The sequence below is a fragment of the Chelonia mydas genome, chromosome 3 (assembly GCF_015237465.2).
Source record: "Chelonia mydas isolate rCheMyd1 chromosome 3, rCheMyd1.pri.v2, whole genome shotgun sequence".
Classification (NCBI taxonomy): domain Eukaryota; kingdom Metazoa; phylum Chordata; order Testudines; family Cheloniidae; genus Chelonia; species Chelonia mydas.
The window spans coordinates 170,402,179-170,422,102 of record NC_057851.1 but is presented as its reverse complement, the minus strand read 5'-3'; the positions used below and the strand labels follow the sequence as shown (position 1 = coordinate 170,422,102).

General features: G+C 41.2%; 1 protein-coding gene across 2 annotated transcripts in view; it reads right to left on the bottom strand.

Annotated features, from left to right (window-relative positions):
• Positions 1–6,702: 6,702 nt before the first annotated feature.
• EPAS1 (endothelial PAS domain protein 1) overlaps positions 6,703–19,924 on the bottom strand; it is a 147,038-nt gene continuing 133,816 nt past the window's right edge. For both annotated transcript variants that reach the window (XM_027825222.3, XM_043543791.1), the window contains exons 9-16: positions 19,256–19,464; positions 18,726–18,916; positions 15,960–16,070; positions 13,379–13,863; positions 11,886–12,009; positions 11,664–11,781; positions 10,408–10,584; positions 6,703–9,031 (exon numbers count right to left, since the gene is read on the bottom strand). In XM_027825222.3, coding sequence (XP_027681023.2) covers positions 8,880–9,031; positions 10,408–10,584; positions 11,664–11,781; positions 11,886–12,009; positions 13,379–13,863; positions 15,960–16,070; positions 18,726–18,916; positions 19,256–19,464 — 1,567 coding nt within the window. In that variant the 3' untranslated portion in view covers positions 6,703–8,879. The remainder of the gene's footprint in view (positions 9,032–10,407; positions 10,585–11,663; positions 11,782–11,885; positions 12,010–13,378; positions 13,864–15,959; positions 16,071–18,725; positions 18,917–19,255; positions 19,465–19,924) is intronic.

Below are 19,924 nucleotides of genomic sequence, written 5' to 3'. Positions count from 1 at the left end.
TGTTGTGATTGAAATCAATATATTTGAAAATGTAGAAAACATCCACAAATATTTAAATAAATGGTATTCTATTGTTTATCAGGGTGATTAACCACACGATTAATCATGATTAATTTTTTTAATCACACAATTAATTGCAAATAATTTTTTAAAATCGCTTTACAGCCGTACTTATTTGATTAGTGCTGGGCATGCTCTAACTAGGTTTTGCTATGGAAACCTTAAGCAATTTAAGGACCTACTAGATTCATTGCTATGCAACTCAAGGAAAGCTTAAGCTATTGCTTCAACCTTCTTAAAAATTTACCCAAACTGGAAGCAAGAAATAAACTGTTATATAGAGAAGCCCAATACTGTACATCTCTGTGTTAATGTTGATTGCTCTTTTAATTCTCCAGACACATATAGCGTTCTGAAGCCTTATAGTGAGGTTCTGCACTGAAAACTGACTGCGTAAATGACATCTTGTTTAGTGTTTTCCATCTGGAGGTTGCATTCTGCTTTCAGTTATATTGGTGCAAATCCATTGACTTTAAAGGGCTCACAAATGGTATGACAGCAAGCTGAATTTGGCCGAATGACTTTTCATATCAAATTTGCTCAGTTTCCAAGTTGACATGCGGGGGTGTTAACAACCAGTTCTGCAATTCCTTCTGCTATCTGAACATAGTGCTGTTCTTCTTCTGCTCTGTGTGTGTAACAGCTACAAAAAGATGTTTAATGAATGTTAAAGTTTCAAAGACAAGCACTTAAAAGTTAAGAAATGCCAGGTAAAAGCATGTTAAAAATTAAAATGGGCGAAACAATGTATTTTCCCCTAATCTCTTTCTTGGAAATGGCCAAGCTGTTTTAGCTGAAACTTTTAAAAAAATTCAGTCTGAGTCAGACACCTGGCTTGGAAAATTTTCAGCCCAAATGGTTACAGTTTGGCAAAGCTGTGACTAACTGAAAACGGGCTTACCATGGAGAGTTTCAGACTGGCTAAATGATGAGCATCACGACTAGCTCCATCAGTAATAATATGGGCACAATCCACCTTAATTCTAGCATTTCCGAACTTTTGAGTGCTTAACTTTTCAACCTTAAATTATTTGTGTGCGTGTGTGCGTGGAGAGAGCAAGTGAGATGTACGAAGTCATCAACCATCATAGACAATGAATCCTCTCTAATCAGAATATAGCTGGTTTTAGTTTAGTCTGGCCCAAGCATCTGATACAGTACTGTGTGCTCTGGTCTTTTATAGCTTTATTAATTCTGCAGTGAACACTTTTTGACAGAAAACTAGGCAGCTGTGACTTAGCACACATACAAGAGGAATAACAAGGTGCTATATTTAGTGATTTTTTCCCTCACCATAAGCATATTTTTATTCATCTAATGAGCTGGTATAATAAGACCAATGGCTCACTGATTTTCTGCAGATTCAGAACTTGAGTTTTTTCCAGTGGTTTTCTGTAGAAGTCCAGTGACTTTTTTTCCTTGATGGGCCTATCGTTTCTTCCTGTACAGATAATGTTGGCATTCTCAGCCCTTCTCACCCAAGGGGATCAAACTATTTTTGATGGGTGAGTAAAACTTATGGTGGTTTTTTTTTTTTTTTAAATCTCCTTCACTTGATCATAGTAAAAGACAGGTGAGTTGGTTTGGTGCCCAGACTGGTAAAGTTCTGTAATAATATTGCAAGATTGCTTTGACAGTCTTGTCTGTTTAAAGTTCGTGACCAGAAAAAATTGAAACTGTATAAACATTAAAAACATCACCTTTCATGCAATTCACCTTACTTAGCCCCGACCCAACAAAACATTCAAGCACACGAGTAGTCTCATTGACTTCAGTGGTACTAAAAATGAAAAGAGATAATTTGCCTAGAAATAAACACTCACTTTAGATTTAAAAAAAAAAAATCTAAACTCTAGAGCCTCTGAAAAATGGCATCAAACAGCCTCCACTGCTAATGATCTTGACTCATTCCCCACTGTGAGCTAGTTTTGAACTGGTGACCTAGAAGCAAAAGCTTCTGTCTCCACTAAAACCTGATACAGGGGACTCTATATCCATGAACACCTGTTAATACAGATGCCTTGAGGCAGTTGTTTCAAGGATTTAGGGAAATGATAGACTGGAAAAAATTCTGATCCCTTGCCTAATGGTAGCTAAGACTTCAGATTTGGTTGTCCTAGTTCTTGCCGTTTGGTCTCGTCCTCTCGCTAGTCAATTTGAATGAAACATTTTTGCCCCTGGGATTAGCTAAAGATATTTCTCTTACTTTTATGCTGCTCTGTTTTGGACGGTTGTGCCTTGAGGTCACATTTCCAGTCTCTCATTTTTTGAGTGTCTGTCTAGCTCTCATGTGCTCTTGTATGTTTAGTTTCTTTCCTTGCTTCAGTAAAATGCCGTTGCTACCAGCAATGTGAGCCTGAGAGTTAGCACTGACACTATGGGAACAATCATTTCCCATTCAAGTGGAAATTCACAGATGTCCATCTAGTTAGGAGTCTAGAGCGGGTCATGCAGGAAAGCACTGAACCCTGGCATCAGATAGAGCTGCCTGCTGTTGACTGCTCCTTGTGGTTCTATCCATGAATGGTTTGTTTCTGGTACCCTTCAAAAAAAGAGGAATAGTCTGATGGGTCTGGAAAGCATCTATTCTTGGGCCATTTGCTTGTACCAGCATGTGATTGGCTGCTTGCTTACACATGGGCTTATTTTGATTCAGTTCATTGGAGAAAGCTAACCTTCTGCCACTGCTGTGCTATAAAACAATGCCAACAGTGTTTCCACCAAGTGCAATCCGTCCTTTATGGCAGGTGGCCTCGTGTCTACAACTCTTGTTACACATGCACGGGCGCTGGCACTTGTTGTGGATGTGATGGTATGTAAATGTATTTGCAGAAGCAACCCCGGACCTAGGGCGCCACTCTCCTTTTTCCACCTCCCTCAAGGCCTGTGTAAGTTGATCTAGCAGAGTGAGGGTTTATATAGTGTCATAATGGGCAATTCTTTTTTTAACACTAGGCCACTGGGGGCCGGGGTGTGTGGTCCAACACATTGAAACTATGTGACTAGGGATTGCTGTAGCCCGATGAATCAGGCATCCTTCTGTTTCATGGCAGCTTCAGGGAGCTAGGTCTCATTTCTCTGCATTTCTAAAGACACAAACATTTACCCCTTCCAATTTGTCATTCCGAAGGATAAGTTTTTGGACGTCAGGTCTGGCACTGATTTGTTATGTTTGAAAAGCCTCAAACAAGATCTTTCAAGAAATAGATAAACTTCAGTCATAAAGGTGATTAATTCTATTATGCAAAAAGAACAGGAGTACTTGTGGCACCTTAGCGACTAACAAATTTATTAGAGCATAAGCTTTCGTGGGCTACAGCCCACTTCATTTTGCAACAGAAAAGTTTCAAAAACAGACTAATGAAGTGGGCTGTAGCCCAGGAAAGCTTATGCTCTAATAAATTTGTTAGTCTCTAAGGTGCCACAAGTCCTCCTTTTCTTTTTGCGGATACAGACTAACACGGCTGCTACTCTGAATTCTATTATGAAATACAACAGGCCCAGGAATTTGATTGGCATTATCTCATTAAGAATGCCTCTGACCTGGGCTACCTCAGCCATCATGCCAAGTTCTCCGGTATGTTCTGAAGGAGTGACACTGACGTACAAAAATACAGAGAGCAAGCTAATTCTTCCAGTATAAGACATAATTTATGCTCACCCAGCCTTTCATGTTCTGTATGGGAACCCATGAGCTCAAGGAGCAGTATAAGTAGAGTAGCACAACACCAGGGGGCAGCAAACCCCCCTCCCCTGAGAACCCAGGCCTTTGAGGGCTCATCACCAATGGCAGCTGCCTCTTCCCACACAAGCGCTGACTTTCCCAGGAGAAGTGACCTTCTAAGAAGTCCCTTGGAAGGGAGCACAGGGATTTACTGTTTGTTAGAGGAAATTTTAAATGATTTAAAAGAGGACAACTTTAACTGTTTTATAACTTGCAAGGTCTGCAAATCATTAGGCTGGGTAACTCTTCCCATAGTTCTCATTCACTTGGTTCAACATGTCTTTAATGAGACTGTAAACTCTACCAGGCAGGGGCCACATTTACGCACATATTTGTGTGGCACCAAGTACAACGGGGCCTCAGCCAGGACTGGAGACTGTGCGAGCTACCGGAATATAAATAACGGTCGAAGAATACTGGCAGATGTCGCTAGTTCTACTGAATCAGGTGGTAGCGTAACAGCTGAGCAAATTCTACTGCTGCAGGAGCACTCTGCTGCTGGCAAAGCACTCCCAGGGTGACGCAGTTCACGTGGGCAAACCTGAGGCCACCCTGGGGAAGCAAGGAGGGAGGGGGGGTTTGGACTAAACTAGAACTGTGTTTACATGAGGGGTTTTGCCAGCACAGTTGTATCAGTCAGGAACTTACACCTCTTCGCACCCCTGACTGACATAGCTATGCTGGCAGCAGCTTGTGGTCGAGACCTTGCCTTACCGTGAGATGCAACAGACCATTAGGTCAGGAACATGCATAAGCAGTGGTAACCTGTTGATATTTCAGTGTGGTGATGGCAGTTAACGAGTCCATTGTTTAATGGAGTCTAGGCATGGGAGACTAAGCTTTTGTGACAGGTTTCAGAGTAACAGCCGTGTTAATCTGTATTCAAAAAAAAAAAAAGGAGGACTTGTGGCACCTTAGAGACTAACCAATTTATTTGAGCATAAGCTTTCGTGAGCTACAGCTCACTTCATCGGATGCATGATGTAGCTCACGAAAGCTTATGCTCAAATAAATTGGTTAGTCTCTAAGGTGCCACAAGTCCTCCTTTTCTTTAAGCTTTTGTGGTTAGTATCCACCGTGGTGCGTGTGCATGTATGGTAGCTGTCGGTGGCCTTTTTTGGGGGGGGACCCCAAACCTAGCCACCATTTTTCAGATGGAGTTTGGAAGGCTTTACTTGTTCCTGCAGTGCCCCTTTCTAGAGCCAGAGTGGCTGCTCCCAGCTATCTTCTCAAGTTACGGGTTAGGAAGAAGCTAAGACCTGGCTTTGAGACGTGTTTAGTGAACTCCTAAGTTGACTGTATTATCTATAAATACTTCCCCAGTTGGTGTTAGATTTATTTATTAAACTTGCTTTTTCCACTTTTCCTTGCCTTAGTTTGGGCTGTTTAATGCTTTCAATAAGACCAATTAAGTGGAGAAGGAAGAAGTCTTAATATCATGGTCCTTAATGTGCTACTTGATCTGCGAAGCGAAGTCAGTGAGGAAATCCTTACTCATCTACAAATACATTTACAGTTAAAAGAAGAAATATGCTGCTCTCAAGTTAATTTACCCTTAATAATAATCCATTAGCTTCTCTTGTTGTGGCTTGCTTTTGGGTCCATAGATGGTGCCATTATTATATATAAAATATGTATTGCTTTTGGCTGGTGTCTTGGGTGCTCACTGTGGCTTATGCACCCAGAGTCAAATGTCTGAATAACCTTATACATACCAACACAACAGCAAGGCCCAATGGTCCATAAGTGACAAAGCTAGGCAAACGAAGCAGGTTTTGATTAAGTATTTGAACGTGGAGCTGACGGATGCTTCGTGTAAGAGAAAGTCAGAGCTCTTCAAAGTAGGGGGACAGCATGAGAAATGGCTTGGGGTGAGAGAAAGAGGATGTCTTGGCAAGAACAGTTTCTAACAGGGATTATGTGAGGGCAAGTCACTGGCTGGTTCCCCATCTGTAAAATGGAGTCAATACTACCTCCCTATCCTACAGTCTGCTGTGATGTTTGTGCTTCTGGAATAGCGATATACGTATTGCATGTTAGATAATGATTGGAACTGCTAAGCCCCTGCAGCTTGTATTGGCTTCCGTTGGAACTGTGGGTGCTCTGCATCAGTGATCAGTTTTCCTCCAGGGTATTTGCTGCCTTTGAGTGGCCTGTCCATGGATGTGCATTGGTAAAAACTTGAGGAAAAGAGCTGACAGACTTGTTGGCATTCCAATCTAAAGCCTGGGGAGGGAGTTTGCATGAAGGTCCTGACATCTGAGACAGAAACTTCATCCAAGGCAGTGGGAGAAAAGAATTTATTAGGAAAATCATGATTCATAGAGGCACCCTGATTGCTAGCAGTACGGTAGGCTTGACGACTGTTGCCAAACACTACAAATCAAAGGTAAAAGTATAAGAGAATAAATGCATAAAAGTATAAAAGAATAAATGCAATAATTGGCAGTTCAGTGTCTAAAATCATTATCTGTGGTATTTGTTAAATCAAACACCATGGGTATTGCATGCACTCACTCTGGCAAATTGTTATTGATTTTCTAAATTCAGTGGGCCATATTGTACCATCAGTTTTAAAACAGAAGTCCCTATTGAAATAAGAGTCAGATTCAATCGCATGATATGTTTGAAGGTATGGGAATTTATCGTTAACCCCCTGAATGCTGAGGGCTGCTGGTCCAGGATCCACTGAAGTTAATGAATGGAAAGGTTGATAATACAACTCTGTGTCTTTATGCCTTTGGTTGATGTTGCTCTAATATTCTTTTCTAGTTTTTAAATATGGGTAGCTTTTGTTCTTCTTTCAAGCTTTTAAAGATCAATGCAAACCTTCATTTTCTATAAATAATTTAATAAATACTTTGTTTTACAATAATACATCAAGTGACAAATTCATAGCAAACAAGAGTCACAAGGAATTTAGGATCAGTATACTTTAATAAGGTATCAGTGTCAAAATACATTTCCTTATCAAGTTAAAGTTCCCATACAGTCATTATATTGTCAATAAGAATTCAGAAATATAGATCGTAAAATAATGATGCTACATTTGGTTAATATTAAGCATGGAATATTTGAGTGTCTAGTAAACTGTTATGGTATAACATCTTTAATGCTGAAACTACACAAACAAACAAAATAAAAGAGCAATATTTAAGTGTCATTAACCCTTCAAGCACTCAAGTCATTACCACTGCAGATTTGTCAAGCTGCTTTGCTAAATATCATGGGTTTTTTTTTTCTTCACTTAGCAATAGATTCCTTTTAAAAGTAACTTATTTTTGGTAAAATGTTCTTGAAGGTACTGAGGGTCACTAATAACTTTTTAAAAATGTACCAACAACAGAAAAGGTTTTCAATTATTTTTTCAGTGTGTAAGACCGTAAGGTTAAGTATCACTTAAACAGAATGAACTCTGAAGTGCTCAATGAACGCAATGCTCCCTACCTGCAAATGTTAGTGCATTGTACAAAGGGATTTGACAGAACATAGTTGGAAGTCTGAGTAGAATGGCTTTGAGTCTGGGGACAACTTTATGGGCCAGATTTTCAGCTGGTGTAAACTGGCACTGATTTTCATCAGTGGAGGATCTGTTAGTTTAGGGGCAAGAGGAAATAGTTTGTCCTCACATATCTGCTATCGTGCATTTGGTCCTTGCCCTTCCTTTCTTCATTTTCCACTGAACAGCTAGACTTTACAGAGCAATACTTTTACTTATTTTCGAACAAAGGCAAAGAGGTTTCCGGGAACAAAACTGAATCCTTGCCTTTTAAATAAATTCATGATAACAAGAGTTGTTTTTTTGGTGGTTCTGAAGATGTCAGATTGCCTTATAATGACATACTGTAAGATAATGTGTACTTGAAAGGCTATCAACAATACAAGGAAAGCTAAAATAATAAAGAAAACCTCCCAGCCCAACACTCTTAACATCCTATTTTTACTAGGGTAACTCAATAATAAGTAGGCAAGGGGAAATACTATTTTAACTTTTATTTTTAATGTTTCACGAGTGTGGATTATGTTGCTATCTAGCGTATAAAATGCACACAAAATAAAGGTCAACTTAATTGGTAATTAGCAGTGTTAGTACTGGCTTTTGGACAAATCCTGACAGTCCTGCAATATTGGCAACCCCATAACGAGTGTTACCAGCTCTAGTCAAAAACAGCTCTTAAAAAGTGAGTATGGTTCTGGTTCTATGTCTTAGCCATAACAAAAGTACCAATACATAATAACCCAAACAGATTTCCAAAAATTCAGTTACATTTTGTGTAAGAAAAGAAATACGCCCCCCCCCCCCAAAAAAAACCCCCAGAAACCCCATCACAAATGAAGACATAGGTGCAGAGCCTCTGCTAGCATATGTCAATGTAGCTCTCTATACAGCAATAGAGGGATACCAGGTTCAGCAGCTGAGGATCTAGCCCACGTTAGGAAAAAAGCTACACTGTGCAACTTTCGCAGATATCTACAAACTCTGCAGTTCACCCTTCACATTTCTTTCAGCAAATAGTATCTGATTTAGGGGGAGAAAATCAGAAAGTCGTGGTGTGAGGTTTTTTTTTATTTTTTTCCAAAAGATGTTAAATTTACGATATGATTAGTGCTGGGAAATAGACTACAAACACAGTAGGGGCACGGAGAATTTTAATTTAGAAGGTCAACACAAACTGTGGCTGGAGAACAGATTTTTTTGTTTGTTTTCATTTATCTTTGGCAATAAAAATCAATCTTTGCAGCACAGGAGCCAAAAGTATTAGAGAGACATTTACACCACAGGTTTGTTAGCATGAATACTGAAGAAAATGCCAGAGAATATAAATTACAAGTCAGGCAGAAGGGGAAATCATATGCATTTTCTAAAGAACACTTTTATTAAAATAGAGAAAAATACAGTAGATGTATATTTTCAATAAGAATAATAAAGTGAGTAATTTCAAAAAGGCCGCTATTTGGTAATGTGGACAAGTTCAATACATAAGTAAAATCTTGTAAAAGTGTATTGGGTATTAGAAATTGTCTACTTGAAAAAATATATTTAAAAACTGAAGATGTTTTGAACAGTATAGGCCAAGGAATATTGCAAGGTTACTCAGGTTGCCTGGTCAAGAGCTCTGAGCAAATCACATCCTTGCAGAAGTGTAGAACTGCCCAAAACAGGGACATTCACTTCACAGTCATATCTGGTCAATTCAGGCAACAAATATGGTTCGTAAGATTGCCCAAGCAGACGACTTGTCACACCTGAAATAAGAGTGTTAAAGAAAAAGGGTAAACTCATGAATGATGCCTATCTAACCAGAGGTGGGGAAGGTCAACTTTTCCCTCATTTAGCTTTCTTTGGTATTCTAGAACGTTCAGGCACCTGAAAACAGCATTACATCTTCCAGTTCAAATCTATATATGCCAATCAACTTTTAAAACTGAGAATAATCTCACATGTTGAAATTTTAGCTAGACGTGAAACATGTTTTCTCTTCCTTGTCATTTAGATTTTTTTAAAAGGGGAAATCATTCTAGTTCAAAACAGGAAACCTGTAGTAAACCACATAGTTTTCTGAATTAGCACCAATTGCAGTCATGTACCTCCTCTAATTTTTTTCTTAAGAAAGGACCATAAAATAAAGTCGAACCTACATCTGCTGAACTGTGACTCACTTCTGTGATTAGGCTGTTGTTGTAGTAAGGTGTTTGTTCACACTTTCAGTTGAAGGGGAAAATGTATGCACAAGCTGTCAAACATAAAATCACTCTGAAGTTACACAGTTGCTACGTTTAGAACTATGCAAAAGAACTGTGACAATCACATTTAACGTTGTGCTGTCATTTCAACTTTTATTCCTCTATTTACCAAGATTAATGGTGGGCATCAGATTTTGTTGAGATCAAAGTTACAAAGTCCAAGTATATGGAGGAAAGGACAGTAAAAAATGAAGGAGAGAATTCAGATATAAGTTGATATCAAGAGGACAAAGACAGTACTGCGTGCTGGGAAAAGGCAATAGTGGACAAGTTTTCTGCACTCACTGTTCAAAAAAATTTTTTTTTTTTGGTAATTCTTGTTAAATTTGTTTAGGAAGATTTTCACCACAGTCAGAAAAGTGAACTGTTATAATGTCATTTAATGCGCCTGTTGAACAGTGAAGCATGCACTAGCAAGGCATTGTAAGGCTGTTATTTTAGCGGATATATTTTAATACATTTGCTAAACTTCCTTATAAAAGGAAAAATGGCTCTATCTGATGTTAGTGAGGTATAATTTTAGAGGAACGAGTGAGGCTTACTTACCCTTTGCCTAAATCTATATAGGTATCCATTGACAGTTATGCCTTTGGACACTTATTTTGAAGAAAGAAAAGGAGGACTTGTGGCACCTTAGAGACTAACAAATGTATTTGAGCATAAGGTTTCGTGAGCTACAGCTCACTTCATCGGATGCATCCCTCTGATGAAGTGAGCTGTAGTTCACGAAAGCTTATGCTCAAATACATTTGTTAGTCTCTAAGGTGCCACAAGTCCTCCTTTTCTTTTAACTCCCCTTTGTAAGTCATCAGTCCTCATATCTGTATTGAAACCAAAGAGCAAAACCATTTTCTCATTCGTCTGTGATAGCGCCTTACCTGACTTTTTATGAGCTGGTTGAACATTGAAGTTCTGATAATGGGAACTGAAAAACTGAGGGGGAAATGCTGCTTTCTGATTATCACCAGGGTTTCCACAGGAGGGTTGCTGCTGTCGCTGCTGCAGTTGGTTCATTGGTTGGCTCAGACCTCTCTGTGAGTTACGAATAAACTCATCTAAAATTAAATGTGACAATTGGTTTTTAAAAATGGCCATTTTAAAAATGTCAATATGCCAACATATCCTCTGGGAGCACAAATGCCAGGATTGAGCATCCCAGAGTCCTTGACTATAGTAAATGAAAGTATAACTGGCAAACTTTACCACGCTGCTTAAAAGCTATGGCAGACCACCTTCACTGGTTAGTCAGTCACAGCCTCCCTGGAGCAGAGATTACATCACTGTGCCAAATGAGTGAGGCCATTTTGTGAGAGAGCTTAAGACCAGGAGGCTAGATTCAATCTTTTTTCACTTAAAGGATTAATGTGCTCATTGAATTATTTTTACACATAGTGTAGCTGAAATGATTTGTTTCTTCCTAATAAGAAGTCATTCAGAAATCTACAGTAGGTTTAGATAACCACCTTATTTTGACCATTCATCGTTACCAGCACTTGAGGGTTCTTTCTTCAGAACCATTGACTGGCTAAACCTACTCCTAACCTAGTTGTGAATAAATGATGCTACATATAAAGGGATGGGTTGTATAACACAGTAGGCCATTCTATTCTGACTGTCCTAAGTGGGGAGAAGAAGAATTGGAATATTTGATCCCAAATTTTAATACTGTACACTAAGTTGATGTCTTAACACAGATATCACACTTACTTTAGGCTGCCTTCCTGTGGCCTTGGACCTACTGCACAACAGTGGTTCATATTTAGAAGAATACCTTTGCAACCAGAAGGTATAAACTTTTTAAATGAAAACTCTGATGCTGTGGAAATTACTGCAGATACCAAAAGGCCACAGTGACCCTAAATCTGAGTTATAGTAGAACTATCACATCAGGCTCCCTGGGAAACAGAGAACCCCAGAACAATAATATAAGCTTTCATTTACAGGACAATCCAACTCAGAGCACCGTTGATTGCATTAATGGTTGTTGGTTTATACTTTTGGTTTATGGTTGTTCTTCTGCTTTTGGCATGAAAATGGCAGGTATGATAATTCCTGCACAGAGTCTCTGTTTCTAGTGAAACTGTCCTAAAATAATATCTAGAAACAAATATTATAGAATCAATTTATGTCTTACCAGTAAGGACACTTGTGCTGAGGGACTTCTTTTCAGTAACTAATGAACAATTTTCACCTTTGAGAATTTTCATCCTTTTCCACATTAAATGAGACGGGTTAATCATTGACAAATCTGCCTGCAGTTGGATAAAGAAACCAGAAACAGACATAAGTAATCAAAATGAAAACCCTTTTGTAATGGTCATTGTTCGAAGTGTCTGAATTCCTTATAACAGATTACCCCATTCAGCTGTTGAAATGTTTGATCTTCATAATCCATCTGTCGCTTCAGTTTCAAACTGTTGGCAAGAGCAATTCTTGCAGGGTTTATATCTATGCCCCGTTGCTCAAAACTGTCCAGTGACCTGTAAAGAAAAGACCCTTCCTTGAGTGAGTAGTTTGCAAATAAATAAGACTATTTGTGTCTGAATTATCTTTCAAAGCCTTAAGGTTCATTTGGCATAGGACAGTGGGACAGGCTAGACTGCAAATGCAGAATTTTTCCTGGACAGCTAACCCAGTAGTCACTACACTTATTGCCATAATGCCTGAAAACTTTCAATATCAAGTAATCAAATAATCATGGAATTACCAGACTTCCATGACCTCACAATCGATAAGCAAAATCTTGATTGTGAAACAAAAATTGTATGATTTAGGAGGTCAAATTTTTAACAGGGACTAACCTGCTCTCCATTTTTGCAGGCATAATTATGGGTCCACACGTTAGTGTTTGTGGACAAACATCTAGCTCTGTGGTCACATAGCCAAAAAGGCTAGCAACTGCATACAATTAATTGATCCTGCAGGTATAAAACTGCATGTGCCCACACCCCTGAGACAGTTACAATTTTTTTAGAAAATGAAACCCACCATTTTGTACATCTTTAGAAGTATTAACAACCCTAAAGCACTTAGAGCACTTGTCATCTGTGAGTCCCAAAGAGCTTTACAAAGATCAGCCAGTATTTTTATCTCCATGTTACAAATCAGGAATCTGATGCACACAGGAGTTAAGTGACCTGCCTGAAGTGGACCACTGTGCTTCTATCCTGGTTCTTACCCTATGCTCATCATAGTAGTAATACATGTAAATAAGCTGTATTGAAAACCTGAAATTTAAGGATGATTTCTGTTTAACAACATGCTTAAGACTATTACTGAAGCTCTTTACCTACGGTATTTATATGGCCCCCATGACTGTAGTACTTGAGCGCATCAACCTTTCCTGTATTTGTCCTCCCACCAGCTCTATGAGGTAGGGAAGTGCTATTACCTCCACTTCACAGTTGGGGAACAAATGCTCAGAGGCTTGCCCAATGTCACTCAGAAAGTCTGCGGCAGAGCAGGGAACTGGACCCAGCTCTCTGGCTACCCTGTAATCACTGGGCCATCCTTCTCCCTGTCCTACCAGATCTGTTTCTGACACTGCGTACAGTAAAGCAGCTTTGCAAAAATGTTCTATGGTTTTGTGATAGACATGTACATTTTCACAAATCCACACATCAGTACACTTATGATGATGGTGAAAATCAGCCCACTTCTGCTCCCATTCAAGTCAATGGAAGGGCAAAGCTGTTCACCTGAAAGGACAGCAGAATTGGGCTTCTAATATTCCATTCTGTTGAAACAAATTATTCCAGTAGAGTGGGCAAATAGACTTTTTCAAGGTTTGCAGCACAGAAGTCTCAAGGAGAGATACACCTAACAACTTGCATATTAGGACAAATTTACCTTTTCTTATATAAGGACATGTTGGGAGAGTGCACTGGTGGCCCTGATGAGGAACTTGCTAAGGACCCACAATATTTATCCATTAGTCTCCATTTAGCAGGAACATACTGTACTGGTGGATCAGGTGGCCACTGGGTGCTTGGTCTTCCAACCATTGAAGCCAGTGGTGTGCTGGCTCGCACATGGTATGGTGGCAGTGATGACTTGTTCGCATTGTTGAAGGACACAGATGACAGAGGTCCATGACCAGCGTTCATATTTTTATTTAACATCTGTTGGCAGTACTTCTCCAAGAGAAACTGATTCTGAGAGGCAGGAGCAAGGGGCTGGAAAATGGTACTCATGCTACTTAAACTTTGCTGGGTATTTTGTGCATTTTCAGGGAGAGGACGTTCTTCTTGGCAGATTGGGCTCAGCTGGAAATCTTCTCCATCCATGGGAATGTAAGGAGCCAGGGTTTCAAGATCCAGCTCATTGAAATCAGTCTGTACAAATAATAATAATAAAAAGCACATGGCAATTAATGTGTACATGGGAGATGAAATTTCAGTGAATGTTAAGACTGAAGAATCATTATACCTGCTGTATAGCTAAGAGTCACCTGAATTTCTTAAATGAAATACTGAAAGTGGCAGATCCCTATTTAAAGATGCATGTAATTTCCATACTGAAATGTCTGTTTTCATGAATTATATACCATACTTGTTTCTGATATCACCAGGGATAAGGTTGCAGGGCAGATGAGAAACAGGAAGCAGGACTGAAAATCATGCTACACCCACCAGCCATGCTACCCTACGCACAGCACTTTCTGAAGGCTGATGCCCAAATACAGTTTGGGAGGTCAGCGTGGGTTGAACTGGAGCAAATGTTCCACTGGCCTTTGAATAACTTGTCTGCCAATGCTTAAGTGTGGCACATAGTTCAACTTCACTACTGACTAATGGAAAATAAGTTATTCAAAATCTAATTGCACAGAAAACGTGTATCAAAACCACAAAAGGCCTATTAAACACAGTTTGCAGGACATTAACACATTCATTTCTATATTTTTCAGTGGGGGTGCTCACTGCATCTAAATGTTGCATCTTCCACGCAGCAGCAACTGAACCTTGAAGCAGGAAGAGAGCATGCTTCTCATCCACCCAGATCAGCAACACCCTCGCCTCCTATTTCCATCACAGCAATAGTCCCAGATCTAGCCCTTAAAGGCCCCAGGTCCACCGGGAGGACTCAGATGACCAGCAGCAGCAGGAGGAGGAGCTGCAAGCAGGGCAGAAAGGTCTCATACACCCTAGAAGTCATCTGAGCAAACTGATGTTGAATTGTTTCTGGTGACAATTATTTCTGTTGTGCTCCAGTTCTCACACCATGTTTGCCCTTCTTCCCCCTTGCCTGCCTGGCATTTCACTCTCCTTCCCTACCCATTCTCTGTTGCTGTCACTGCTCTGTTATGTCAAAACTTAGACTGTAAGCTCTCCAGGGCAGGGACTGTGCCTTTTCTTATCTAGAACACTAGCTATGGTGTATACAGAGGGAGTGTCTGTGCTCACAAAGTTACTACAGAAGCATGGAGAGAAGTACTCTGAAAAGAGGTCTCAGGCCCTTTATTTGGAAGCAGTTTTCAATCAATTTCCATGTCGCTTTTTGATCAGTTATGAACCCAGGAAAAGGAGAAGGAAGTAGACGGAGTCCGAAGTGATTATTCTGATTTTGCCATTGGGGTGGGTGTGACACGTGATGTGTGCGCTTCCCTGTCCCCGCTTTGTTGCATCTTTCCAGGTTGCCCACCAGGCCAGCTGGAATTGCTTGTTACTATTGTTGCTGTATCCAGTCTGAATCAGTATTCAGTGTTTTGAAAAGCTATTTTTCACTGTTTAATTGAACGGGATAGGTCTATGCCAAATGAAACATGAATGAAAAGATTTGCTTCGTAGTTAAGTCTAAAATTCACTCGCACACTCTCACAACTGCTGTATGTGCATGTGCAAACCAAGGGCTGTCTGTCGCAAGTTGGAGGCATCCGTATGTGCATAAGCATTTTTTGTGTATGTGCTTTTGAAAATCTTCCCTGTAATCTCCTAAGTTTACCCATTTGACTGGATCAATTCAGCAAAGAGCAAGCTGATCTCATGGCAGGCATGTCTACTTCTAGCAGTGGCAGCTCCAACTGGTGAAGTCTGGATCATTTCCACTGTGCCTGTCTCAATTTGTGCACAGATCAGTCCTCAAGTGTTAACCTAGTTTTTAAGCTGTAGCTGAAAGAACTAGAGCTCATTATAGCCCCTGCATCATAAAACCTCCCCTAAGAGGAGCAACATTAAAGTCCAGATGGAGTTCTGCTGGCACAGGATCTCGAGGAGATGCACTCAATCTGCAAACTTTGCAGCTTGCCCGCTTTCCATTCATCTCCATACTCTTTCTTGGCTACACTGACCCTCTATGGATCTTCTTGAGGAATGAGAACTGTGAGCAGCATTGAGAATTAAGTGCTGTATTACACTAGAATGGTCATCCATAGTACTGGTTATGGGGGAATTGTTCATAGCTTGTGGGCAAGAAAATACTACTGTCCTCTCACCTGGGAGTTGCACTGGTTCTTTGACTCTGTGTCCATGGCAAAGAGCTTCTCAATCACCTCAATCTTAAGATCTTCATCTAAGGAGCTGTAATAGTCTCCTGGGCTGCTTGGCTGTACAAGAATAAAAAAGAAGCAGTTAGATTATCACAGTACTTGATTCTGATATGGTGCTGTCAATGCACTGTGCTGTAGAATAATGAACATCAGCTATGCAAAACAAACAACAAGACTGGGTCTACAGCATCTCCACAAACCAAATATTCTACTCAACTCTAATAAACACACACTATTCTCCAACAGAAAAAATGGTTACCTACCTTCCATAACTGTTGTTCTTCAAAATGTGTTAGTCATGTCCATTCCATTCTAGGTGTGCGCGCACCTACCTGCATGACCATCGGAGATTTTGCCTTAGCGGCACCCGTAGGGCCGGCTGTGGCACCCTCTGGAGTGCCACGCTCATGCTGCGGTATACCAGGTGCCACCAGCCTACCCCCTCTCAGTTCCTTCTTGCCAACACCTCCAAAAGAGGGGAAGGAGGATGGGTAATGGAATCGACATGAGCAACACATCTCTAAGAACAACAGTTATGAAAGGTAGGTAACCGTTTTTTCTACTTTGAGTGCTTGTTCATGTCGATTCCATTCTAGGTGACACACAAGCAGAATCAACAGAGGTGGGCTCAGAATTCACAATCTTGCAGCTTGCAGCACTGCTCTGCCAAAGCCAGCATAGTCTCAAGCGTCCTGGGTCAGCGCGTAGTGTGACGCAAATGTGTGGACAGACGACTAGGTTGCAGCCTGACAGATCTCTTGGATCGGCACCTGTGCCAGGAAGGCAGCTGATGATGCCTGGGCCCTAGTCGAATAAGCCATCATGGTCACTGGCGGGGGCACCTTCACCAGCTCGTAGCTGCAGCGGATGCAGGCCATGATCCAAGATGAGATTCTCAGGGCTGACACTGGGCAGCCTTTCATCCCATCCGCGACAGCAACAAAGAAGTGCGTTGACTTACGGAATGGCTTTGTTCTATCAGTGTAGAAGGCCAGTGCCTGTCTGACATCCAAGGTATGCAGCCTGCGCTCCGCATCCTTCACATGGGGCTTCGGACAAAGGACTGGTAAGTAAATGTCTTGACCAGTGTGGAACTGGGAGATGACCTTGGGCAGAAAGGCCAGGTGCGGACGCAGCTGGACTTTGTCCTTGCAGAAGACCATATAGGGCAGCTCTGACATGAGTGCCCTGGTCTCGGACCCCCTATGGGCTGAAGTTATAGTGACCAAGAAGGAGACCTTCCAGGAGAGAAGCAGGAGGCAGCAGGAAGCCAAGTGCTTGACGGGGGGACCCATGAGTCTGGACAGCAGAAGATTCAGGTCCCAAAGGGGGCACTGGGTCTCAGACATGCAGGTAAAGGTGCTTGAAACCTCCTCCCACCCTCCGAATCCCCCAGTCTAGAGCCCATACCCCTCCCAACCCCCTTCCTCAGCTGGAGCCCCCTCCCATACTCTGAATCCCTCAGCTCCACCCCCCAGCCTGGATCCCCCTCCTGCACCCCAAACAGAGGGACGGGGGTGGAGTGAGGGGGGGGGAAGGGGCCTCGGATGAGGGGCACAGCAGGAGGCGGGGCAAGTGTGTTCGGTTTTGTGCAAGTAGAAAGTTGGCAACCATAACTCCAGAGGGCGCCACAGCTGGCCCTAGGCCCCGGGTACCGCTAAGGCAAAATCTCTGATGGCCGCACATGTAGGTGCCTGCACACCTAGAACAGAATCGACACAAGCAAGTAGTTGAAGAAGATTATTACTTTTATCACCAAGAAATGGTAAAAAGTGTTGCATGCAATAATGATAGAAATGGTCTGCCATATGGATCTAGAGTTACGACTTCAGATATATTGTAAAAATAAATTTAAACTGACAATGCGAGACATCCCCTCTTAAATCTCTCTGAACAGGAAAAGGGTAAGCCTGGGCTCAGGCTTTCCTCTTCCAGCGTTTACAAATTAAATGGGGCATCCTCCAGGGACGGCCTGCTGGCTATGCTAAGTCAGCACTTTCCAACTTCTAGGGGGCAATGATGCTAGTTTAATCAGACTAAACTCTCATGTGTCCCACACAGTGCCTACTGCCTCTCACTCAGTTGTGCACCATCCAGCTTAGTTCAGAGCAAACCAAGTTTTCGGTTAGAGAGTACACAAATGAATGGATGGCAAACAGCAGCAGTTCGCTGATACCCAGCACAGAGCAAGGAGGGAGAGGAAATCCATGGTACCAGCCTGAAAAGCCTTAAGTGCCAGGACTGGTACAAGTTGGGAACCACTGAAATATGGCTATAGCTTCCACCTAATGAACAAATGAAGGTAATATGCCAGGATTTTTGTTAAAGAGATATCGATAATGGCTGCGCTATCTTATAGCAGCCTTTTACTGGCTAATTCACTTAGAAGGAGTGGTGGCTTGGTATAGCAGCTGTACATAGGATGTTTTAATGAGAGAAGATTAGTGTGAGGGTGGCTGGGAAAAAATAAAGGATTGGTATTAAGCGCAGGGGATAGCCCTGATTTATTATCCTCATTATGTTGTTCAGTGTGTATATAATACAATGTGTGCATAGTTGCCTTGGTTACTTCATAAATATGAGACCACTACTGTACACATGTACCTCCCACTGATGTTGATGGGAGTTGCATACAAAACATCACACTCCATTTATTTACCTTGCAGTTTGCAGATTAGATAATTTAATTTTCAGTTCAAAGGTCTTTCTTACCGTTGAACAGCTGCTGTTGCTACTTGCACTTGGAGTACTACTGCCTGGTGCAACTTGGGGCATTGTAAATGACGGCATAGTCAGCTTTTCACCTTGGGGAGTGTGGGTCTTCACTTCCACTGGCCACTGTTTGTTTAGAGTCAAAACAACAGCTTTGTTGTAGATAGAGGCTTCCTCAAACTTCTGTGTCCCTGAACAGATATTAACAAGATTGACACATTCTTTCAGCCTGACAATTCTGTTGTGCTACGACACATTACCAGCTATTTAATAAATAAATAAGCAAACACCGCCCAGTTGCCATGTGCATGTTTCACATTTTAAGGTTTTAGTATAAAAATAAGAGGCCTGATTGTCATCTGGCTCACAGAAATTTTTCATTGGTGTGAGGCCTCTGACTTCTATGGAGTCACACTGGATTTTCCCAAGTGCACGGGAGAGCACGATCAGTCCCAGTGAGGTTCTTTGCATTTGTTGAAACAGGAAGTATTTTGTGGTTATTTTTTATTGCATGCTGCTACAACACTAACCAAAATCCAGAGAAATAATGGCATCTCCTGGTGTGGGTGCCAACTGAGCAAGCTCCTCCGGTTCTTCCTTCAGTTTTGTGAACAAGAAGTCACTCTTCTCAGTCACTGGGACCCCATTATCAAAAATAGTATTCATTGTCAGCAGGTGAGGCTTAAACAGAGACTCCGTCTGGTCCATTGAGAACACAATGTCATTCTTCTCAATTTCACTAACAAGGCAATTAGATCTGTTAGACATTTTGCACTCTAAAACAAAGTCACTGTATAAACAGTTAGTAAACTGTTAAAACTTTAAAGGCAAAGGCCAACATTTCCAAAACTGCCACTAATTTTGGGTGCCTAACGTGAGACAACTGGGCCTGATTTCCAGAGTTGCTGCGCACCCAGAACTTAATTTGAAGCAAAGAGGAGCTGCAGTTGCTCAATAATTCTGGGGGATGATTCACCACGGTTACTTCAGTTTTATAGGTGTGTAATTAATATAGTAATGACCCAGACCAGTTTCACTCTACAAGCTTGCAGATTTTGGCCTAATCTATGACCACAATATTTCATTTTGCCAAAAGTAGATCACTTTGTGGTCTTGACTTTGCTGAGGAAAACTACTTCTTTCTGGTGATGATATTTACAAGAGATTAGGCTTAAAAACTTCTTTTCTCCACCTGGTAG